Raw genomic sequence first — 8,888 nt, 5'->3', positions numbered from 1 at the left:
AGAGAGAGAGAGAGAGAGAGAGAGAGAGAGAGAGAGAGAGAGAGAGAGAGGAGATATTTTTTTCTTGGGATACCGTTGCGCTTTGGGACATCAATTAGGCGAATGTTACTCGTTGTTATGAAACATTTATTTATTATCGCGCTCAGAGGAGCGACTAATTCATTTTGCCTACGACGAAATAACCATAAAACATTCGTAACGTCCCGTCTCGAAAGTAATTTGCACCCACGAGCCTATTTTAGAGTGAATCGATTCTCCGTCGAGTCAGCCCGTCGACTTTTCCGTCCGATCTTTCGTAACCTTTTGAAATCCTTGGACTGCGCGAATAACGAGCTTGTACCTAGCATGCCGCATGTGCCTCAAGAAGGCCGTAGCTTCCTCAGATGTAGAGATTTTTGCTTGATATCTTCCTCGTTAGCGTATTAGGAAGGGCGTGCACGAATAGAAGCAGATGGAATCGCGATGAGTCCCGCGATGAGGTATATGTCCCGGTTTCGCGTATGAGAAAACTCGTGACTCGAAATGACGTGGCCCGGTTGGTTCCTCCTCTCTCTTGCTCACACGCTCTTTCTCCCTCTTTCTCTCTTCACGGAGACGCTGTTTACCGTCCGTACATACGACGCCTCCGCGCTCGATGATGTCGCTCCTTGCGCAACGGCCGTTTGCGTTTCGCATGATTCACACACGAACCGGCGTCGGCGTCATCGATGTCGGTTTCTCGAAACGAGGTCGCGCGGTGATTGTCACTGGACGGATCCGTCGATGATTCTCCTGCTGATGCATTCCTAGCGACGATCGGCTTGAAATAGTGGAATAGGCGCTCGGCAGAGGCTTGAGAAAGGTTCGTGTAGAGCAACAGCTAACCTACTTGAAATTCAAAAGTGAATATCGCTTTTTCGAGGCTGCCGCCGGATGAAGGGGAGCTCTGTTGTGCTTTCTGATACTCACGAAAGTCGCGGCTTAGCTTCGTCATTTATTACGGTGATTAATGTGTCGCTTGTGTATCGCGGGCCACGTAGGCTCTTGCTCGGAAGTGCTCGGAAGGGGACTGTATAAATTGCAGACCGAACACGCCTTGATGTTCTCCCGTTTAATTCTCGATGAATTATATTTACGTCTGAGAGCGAAATTCGCTAAGCTCACGAAGGCTATTGAATTAAGCGCTCGATGAATATTCCTCGATATTTCTCTTGTATTCTTAATTGATATACGGATGCGTTGAGCTTTGTCAAGAGAAAACTTTTAACCCTTCAGTATTAATACGTCCGGGCATACACTTCATGAAGCATATATTGATTGCGTTGAAAATTTCACGAGATGGGAATGACAAAAAATTCTCATTAACGTGTAATATTAAAGTTTAAATATCTATCGGCTTTCTTACAATAACATCACGTTTTCTCGATACTTGTACAGTATCGCCATAGATTGAAAATCGTTATCGAATATTACAATCCTTTGCTCTCTAAATTTCGTGGAGTGAAATTTCGTTCAGCACGAGTGAAAAGGTCGAAATCGCAAAAGGGAACGTTTTACTTGAGCTTAGAGTGAATTCTAACTCCATGTGAGCGAATATTTCGATCGATTAGATTAAATATGTCCTTCTAACGGTGGAGTACATAAGATTCACTCTTTAATTCCGAGTAGAAATATTCACTGGCCGATTCAGAGTAGAGAATTCATCTTCTGTAAAAGGTGTAAAAAATCATTCAAACTCAGCTGTCATCCTGTTTCTCGAGTGAAATTTTACTCCGAAGCATTAGGAAAGCATTCTGACCCTTCTCGTAAAACGTACTAAATTAATTTCATCTCGGTATACGCTGGCTATCAGTAACCTGGCCGATAACTGCAACGATCGATCATAAGAGTGCGGTGCGCCGCAGCAAGAGCGAGCATATGGAAAGGACAGCGACGCCAGGAATGACTCAGGCCTCCCCTCGCGCCGCTGCCATCTCGATTCCACGTATTGCATCTGCATGTTAAGTTAGATTGACTCCGAGAGAACTGAACCGTGAGCCACTCGAATATACGCGCCGGTCTTCGCCGTCTCTTGCCTCCTCTCTTCCTTCGCGATATACACACCCGTCCGAGCGTACACACTCTCGCACTGCACGCAAATGCGTACGCCAATTGTATTTGCATATTTCAAATTATTTCGAGGAAGATGCTAAGTGGAGCATCGCCTCCGCGCAAATGGAGCGATCCTCCGTTTATCTACGTGGCTTCGTCTTTTTTTTCTCCTTTTCTCTCTCTCTCTCTCTCTCTCTCTCTCTCTCTCTCTCTCTCTCTCTCTCTCTGCTGTCCTCTCTCCCTCTCTCGTGCTCTGCCTCCCTCTCGGGCGCAACGATGCCGCGTAATCGATACCACAAATGGAGCCCTTCGCATATCTACGTGAGAAATTAACCGCGCTGATCGCCCACGCGAGAGCGAACCAAGAAACGAACGAACCAAAAGAGCATTCTTCTGCGCCTACGTAGTGGACTCTCGAAATCATACTAGCGTCATTTAAATATTTGCTCGCCGCGCGCATGCTTTGCCCTGCGAATTCTATTTCGCAGAATCCCGAAGCTCGCCGGGAACTTTCGCACGGAGGGAAGCTTTCGCCATCTATAAACGTCGAGAAAATTTTGCTCGACTGTCGCCGCGCGCTCACGCGCATCCTTCCGCGTTTATTTGCGTTTTTCGCATCTCCGCCGCGCGTTCTCTCCGACGAAAATAAATATAAAAATTACGTGACGGGGCCCCGATGGGCGCGCTCACGGGTGAGTTTATATTTGCGAATTTTCACGCTCGACGGCCGAAGTCGTTATGAAGTTGTTTGCGCGCAGAGCCCTCGTCAAGTAGCGGGGCACGTCTACCGGCGCACGGTCTTGAGAAAACGATGAAGCGGGACTTGACGACGATGAAGGAACGAGAGAAGACGAGAGAGAGAGAGAGAGAGAGAGAAAGAGAGAGGAAAAAAGAAAAAGAGAGGATACGTGGTATCGGTTCCTTTTCGCCCGCGGGATTCGGCGGATTGCGTCTGCGGGAAAAAGTTACGGGAAATACTCACGGCGTGATCCCTGAGATGGAAACTTGCTCGCTCGCGTGCACGGATATAAAAGAAACTTTCCTTTCACGAAAAAATAATGCGCATTTCTCGCTCTCTCTTTCTCTCTCTTTTTTCTCCCTTTCGCACGAGCGCGCGGTGCCTTTTATGTTGCACACGTCTGCATATTCTGCAACGTCCCGTTATTGTCCTGAATACGCGCAAAGGATATTTCCACGAAGTTGAGTATTTCTTTCAAACGATGATACATAACCGCGAACTCGGATGACTCGGCCGATTCTCCGTCACTATTAGCATCCGCCCGTGTCATCTAGCTCGTCTAGACAACGCCGGCGTTGTCGCGCGAAACCGCGAAGCACGTCACGATCGTCGTCTTGCTGCGCGATTCCATCTGTATCTTCGTGTCCCCCGGCGCGCAAACAAGAGGCAGACACTCGTCGGGAGGGACGTCGCGGGCGAAGAATGCGGATACGCGTTGTTTTCTTGGCGCGTGTCTCCATGAGTCGCGTAACCGTAGCCATTATTAATAGTCGCGACGCGGAGAGGTAGAAATGATCGATATGTTGGCGCCAATGGAAACAATCTTTATTGCGACCAAGCACACGGTAATTTCATTCCGCAACGGTCGCTTGGTAAAACCATTCCGCGCGTCATTTAACGCCGCGGCGGCCTCTTTGGCGCGGTAATATCTGTTTGTAAATTAACACACGACGCTGGGCCAAGTCGCCTGCTGGACATTTCTGTACTTGGAGCACACGTCCACGCTGCTGTGGCGAAACGGCAATTGTATGATGTTGAAGTCGTAGTCCGTGTTGACGAGAATCGCGTTCACCGAGGGTAGGTGCAACTTGTTGACGATATCGTCGCCTTGGAGCGCGCCGGTCACCGGATTCATGTAGGAGCAACGGGTCTTCGCCAACACGCAGGCGGTGGTGTTAACGTACAATTGCGCGAGTTGCATGTCCGTGCTGTTGAATCTGGGAATCATTCCCATGGCCTCGCGAACGCACTCCCTGAGCTGCGGAAAGTATTCGTCAACGAGTTGCTCTCGCCGTTGTTTGTGCTCTTATAGTAGATCTTATGGTGCGGCCGGTTAGGTGTAATGTATCGCTTTAATGTATCGTGAGACTGTACAAAACATTGAGACTGTACAAACATATAATACAGTACGATTACGAAGTACGCGACCATCACGCGTTAGGTATCCTTATATTCGCGATAATCGTAATCTCAATGAGGCGCGTGCGGAGATGCCATCGGTGCATTCCGAACCAAGTATAGAGAGCCGCGGTCTCGAGAGAATACAGAGATTGCCTGCGAAGATATATAGGTTTGGGACGAACCGTGATTACGGTTCAATTGGTCTCTTTAATTACGCAAACGTAGTTGTTCGGCACTCGAACTTTGCTGAATACGAAAGATCTCTCCCGCTCGATTCGCGACGCCACTCCTCGCAGCAGCCGCCTTAATCCGCTCCTGACGTCTATGTCCTAGATAATATATATACAATATATATACAATATATATACAATATGTTCTTCGTTAACTATGTACAACACTTAGGCCGGATGTCATGCATTAACTATAGCTGGCCAGTGATAGTCGCATAGGAAGGTTTCGAAATCATTAGTAAACAGCTTTAGAAGTAAATTCTGTGTGTAGGTGCCACGATACAGACAAAAAGCCAATATAAAACGCTGGCAAATGTGAGTGTAAAACGGCTGTCTCGCGAACAGAGCGACGAGACAATAGTGTTCAATAAAGACGCGTTGTATTAAAGGCAGTAAAGCTCAGAGAGGCAATCGTAGCGTTTCGAGTAGCGTATATCGACTATTGGTTCAAAGTTCAGTCTTACCAGTCTGTCCTTATTGACTTGGCGAACGCATTCTAGGAACGTGCAGTATATTATCGTAGGACTCACTCGCGGGTTCGGCGCGATAGTCGTCGCGTTCTAGATGAAGCGAAATCGAGGACATGAGAACAAACACATATATGCACATACACATACATGTATATATGCATACAAAAAAGGTAAATTTGCGCGGAAACATAGAGAGAAATATTAAAATGAATAAAAAATTATTGGCTGTCACACGTACTCGCAGATAAGACTGGCAATGACCGTAGCTGGTGTTGTTGAGATAAGTGTTGGCGCACGCGGACATCGCTATCAACATAGGGTAGCCCTGCGGTAGGATGCTCGTGCGATAGAAGCAACCGTAGCAAGCGTCACGTAGCGTCGTATTAGCTTGCGAGTTATTGCACAACTGATTCAGCAAATCGGGTATCTTCACTCTGAAAGGGGAAGCCACGTCGTTACACAACGCGGGGAACGGGCGCGCCGTCGTCAAAAAAATAGAAAAGAAAAAAGCTCCACTTTTCGCGCATAAGAATAATAATGATAGACGATCGGGATGTACTGTTTGAGCGCGGCGAAAGATCCGAGAAACTTTCCCAGGCTCTCCTGCATCAGGGAGACGACGTGGCGCACGTCCGAGATCGAGAACAGTATTAAAATCACGACCGCCGTCGCTTTCCTCATCGTTGCGCGAGCTCGTTGAGTCACCTGCTTCCGAATCGCATCGCACCGCTGCCTTTATACCGATGTGTGAATCTGATAAAGCGCACAGCAGGGATGTATTCGTTCACTTGGGAAACAAAACGCAGAATCTAATTCGTGTGTGCACGGTCGCATTCGCATAAGTATCTAACACTGAGATCGGTCATCTGTGTCGGCACAAACTAAGAATCGCGTCCATACGCCAACGTCGTACGTTGAAGCTGATTTCGTGTACGCATTTCTCCTTCCAACTTGTAGACCACAAGGTAGCCGAGCGAAGTGCGATTTGCTAATCCCATTGCAGGAATTTGCCAACGGAGAAAATCTGCGCAACTCGTGTCCGATTTCACCAGCGTCGGTTAACTGCGACCCCCGACTTACTGCTCTTTATCTCTCGTTAATTCCGGCTCTAAGGTGGAAGTTAACCACCGGTGAAACCAGTCTTTACCCGTTCCTCGGATAATCCGTGTCTCCTTTTTTCCCCTCGTTTTTTTCTCCGCCGTACGTGCTCGGTCGCTCTTGCGGCCCTGGTCGCGGTGAAGTTGCAGCTAAAGCGTAACGATTCCCATTACCTGCGACCTCGTGTATGAGGCCGTGACACGCGGTTGATCGTCGTTGTCTCGTGAAAATGGACCGTGAATAGGAGATCTGGGACGGACGGCTGAATCCCGCGATCGACCACGTCGGCGCGATACGCCGGACCGAAACGCGGCCGGTCGCATTATCGCTAAAAGCGCGGAATGCATTCACAACGTGTCGCGCAGTCATCGGGCCGCGGCGCGCTGCATTCTTCAGCGACACGCGACATAGCGTGCGCGCGGACGCTCGGCCCGTTTATTTATTTTCCGCTCGGAGCCTCTCTCGCGTCCACGAAGCCGAAAATCCCCTTTTCCCAGCGACAGCTTCCGCCGGAAGTGGGAAGGTCAGCTATGTCGGCCACGGTCAAAAATACGCACGGCACTTGAGCGACATTGTTACGATGCTCGTGTTGTGTGTAGCGCGACGGACGATAATATTTCTTAATTAGCCGGTACATTCAGTGCCGCATCCGTAGCTTTCAGAGGGACGGCAGGGCACCGCACCCACTCGGATGTTCTTACGCGTTCGATCCGCACTCTTTCGCTCTCTCTCTCTCTCTCTCTCGCGGCCGGAAATATTCGCAATTTGAGTTGGCTCATAAGCACAGCGCACGCGAAAACGACTGAATCGAGATGACGTGTGCGTATCCGGATAAAAGGCGCGAAAGTTTCTCCATTCCGTTGCTATCGCGCTGGCTTTTAATCAGACACCGTTGGCCATGCCATTTAGGCAGAAAACGTCACGAAATCAGCGCGCGCTTAACACGTTGGCCGCGACGAAAATGAAAAGGCAAACGGCATGTCGTCGGGTGCTCTCTAATTTCGGGACCCACGTGGAAAAGTGGGCCATCGTGTGTGTGCGAGAGACGACACACGCGTCGCGGTTATTTGTGTGCCAGACAGGCGCGGGGGGACAACGGGTGAGGACTGAAAATGTACCGGGAAGAGGGAGAAGAGAGATAGAGGCAGAGAGAGAGAGAGAGAGAGAGGACGAGCGGGAAAGCGGTGCAACCCCGACGACCAGAATTAGAATGACTCATGGGATTATTTGGGTTTATGTAATCCGAGAAATTCGGCGCGGCCGCCGCGACGTCGGTGACGTACTCTCTCTCGGTGTCACTGCGTCACCTCGGTTCAACACCGGGCCCGTCGAGGATCGTGGTATCATATTGCATCTTTGGTAGCGCGCGTATACCCTCGTGATTACGCTCAGAATAGATTCGGCGACAGTCGCCGCGCCGGTCGCGGCAGGATAAGACGACGGCTGTCGTCGGCCGCTAAAAGCATCTCGGAAAACCGCAGCACCCTCGTAACTTGGTCAGTGGAATTCAAGTTTGTCGTCCCGAAGTCTCTCTCTTTCCCTCTGTTTCCCTTTCGGGGAATTCGTCAAAAGGAAGTAAGGAAGAAAATCACGCGAGTCCGTGATGCGTTCTTATGATTCTTAGTATGTGTGTGTCGAATACATCCGCGCGGACGTCCCAAATCCTACTTCGTTGTCGATCGTGCTGAGTAGTCGCCGGTACTTGGCAAGTGCGAAAAGCGGTGAGAGAGTATCAGAGTCATATCGTAAAAGCACCTTGGCCACGATCGGCCGCGTTGAACACGCGCCACGTGCAGGCGTGTCCCGAAATGTCGCGGAGCACGAATCTTGGAGGACACAGCGCCTGCTGTGTTCCCACCTCCTCCCTCATCCGATTCCCCGGCGGAACTCGATCAAAGGGAGACTTAAGGATTCGGGTTGCGCGTGTAGCGGCATCGACGCCCGCCGTAATTGCTCTTCGGGTCCTCTCTCTCTCCCTCTCTGCCTCTGACGGAATCTAATTACGGTGTCTCAAAGAAATGCACGCGTCGCGCTACCGGGCGACAGCTGCATTCTCTTCCCAATTTCTTCGCATCGCTTTGAGCTCTTTACTAAAGACCAATTAAACGGCCAGGCGTCTTTGAGGCCCGACGCGATGACAGGTGCGTCCTGTTGTCAATCAAACGTCCCGTCGTCGTCGCCATGACTGTCTAATTAAGTAGGCGGTGGCTCAATCTTATACCGCGAATTCCATGACTACTTTATTTCGACTTTCGCGCGTAGCCGCGCACACGCTCGCTTCGTGTAACTAAAAAAAGGTTCGTTCCGCGGCCCTCTCTCGTAAGTTCGCTCGTTCGTTACGGCGCACCAACGAAAGATTAATTTCGGCTGAGATTGCGCGCGGATGAGGGCCGCCACCGGCAGTGTCATCTCCACTGGATACTTTCCAATTACGAGGACGGAAAGTTCGCAACTCCGTTGATTCGTCGGCTCAATCTCCGTCGGACGGTTCCCCCGTCGAATTAGGACGCGTACGCTCCTGATTAAAAGGTTAAAATTCGTTTCGCTTTGCCGCGTTTCGCTTCCTCGCGCTGCTTTGCAACCCGTGTTGCTTTCTCCAGCCGTGACGAGGAGGAGAGAGAGAGAGAAAGAGGGACGTCTCAATTATTTTTCCTCCCCACGGGCTTTCTCTCGGGATCTTTTCTGGCCGTCTGATAAGTGCATTAGTTGAACCCGGAAATTGGCCGACACCCCGTGGCGTGTGCGCGCATTAACCCCACCATTTGGTTCCCGTCGTTTCAAACGCGAGAGACCGACGGCGTGAAAAAAGAAAAATCCGCGTGTGTAAGGGAGGGAGAGAGAGAGAGAGAGAGAGAGAGAGAGAGAGAGAGAGAGAGAGAG

The 8,888-nt window shown here is 50.1% G+C and overlaps 2 protein-coding genes across 5 annotated transcripts in view; one reads left to right on the top strand and one right to left on the bottom strand.

The window, feature by feature from the left end:
- Positions 1-8,888, top strand: part of LOC116845649 (3-phosphoinositide-dependent protein kinase 1) — a 429,458-nt gene that overhangs the window by 4,550 nt on the left and 416,020 nt on the right. The gene's annotated exons all lie outside the window — the stretch shown is intronic.
- Positions 3,234-6,725, bottom strand: LOC116845650. 3 transcript variants are annotated; one of them, XM_032818616.1, is made up of 4 exons: positions 5,427-6,725; positions 5,149-5,344; positions 4,905-5,000; positions 3,234-4,067 (listed from the first exon to the last, which is right to left on the bottom strand). In XM_032818616.1, exons 1-4 carry the CDS (start codon positions 5,435-5,437, stop codon positions 3,750-3,752), a joined length of 621 nt encoding a protein of 206 aa, XP_032674507.1. In that variant the 5' UTR covers positions 5,438-6,725; the 3' UTR covers positions 3,234-3,749. The 3 variants fall into 3 exon arrangements, with proteins under 3 accessions (XP_032674507.1, XP_032674505.1, XP_032674506.1); XM_032818614.1 differs by having other exon boundaries at positions 5,470-6,725; XM_032818615.1 differs by lacking the exon at positions 4,905-5,000 and having other exon boundaries at positions 5,470-6,725.

The sequence above is a fragment of the Odontomachus brunneus genome, unplaced genomic scaffold (assembly GCF_010583005.1).
Source record: "Odontomachus brunneus isolate Ranch 3 - 2012 unplaced genomic scaffold, Obru_v1 Obru_scaffold_054, whole genome shotgun sequence".
NCBI lineage: Eukaryota > Metazoa > Arthropoda > Insecta > Hymenoptera > Formicidae > Odontomachus > Odontomachus brunneus.
Note: the sequence above shows the minus strand (reverse complement) of the source record. Positions and strands in the feature narration are given on the sequence as shown.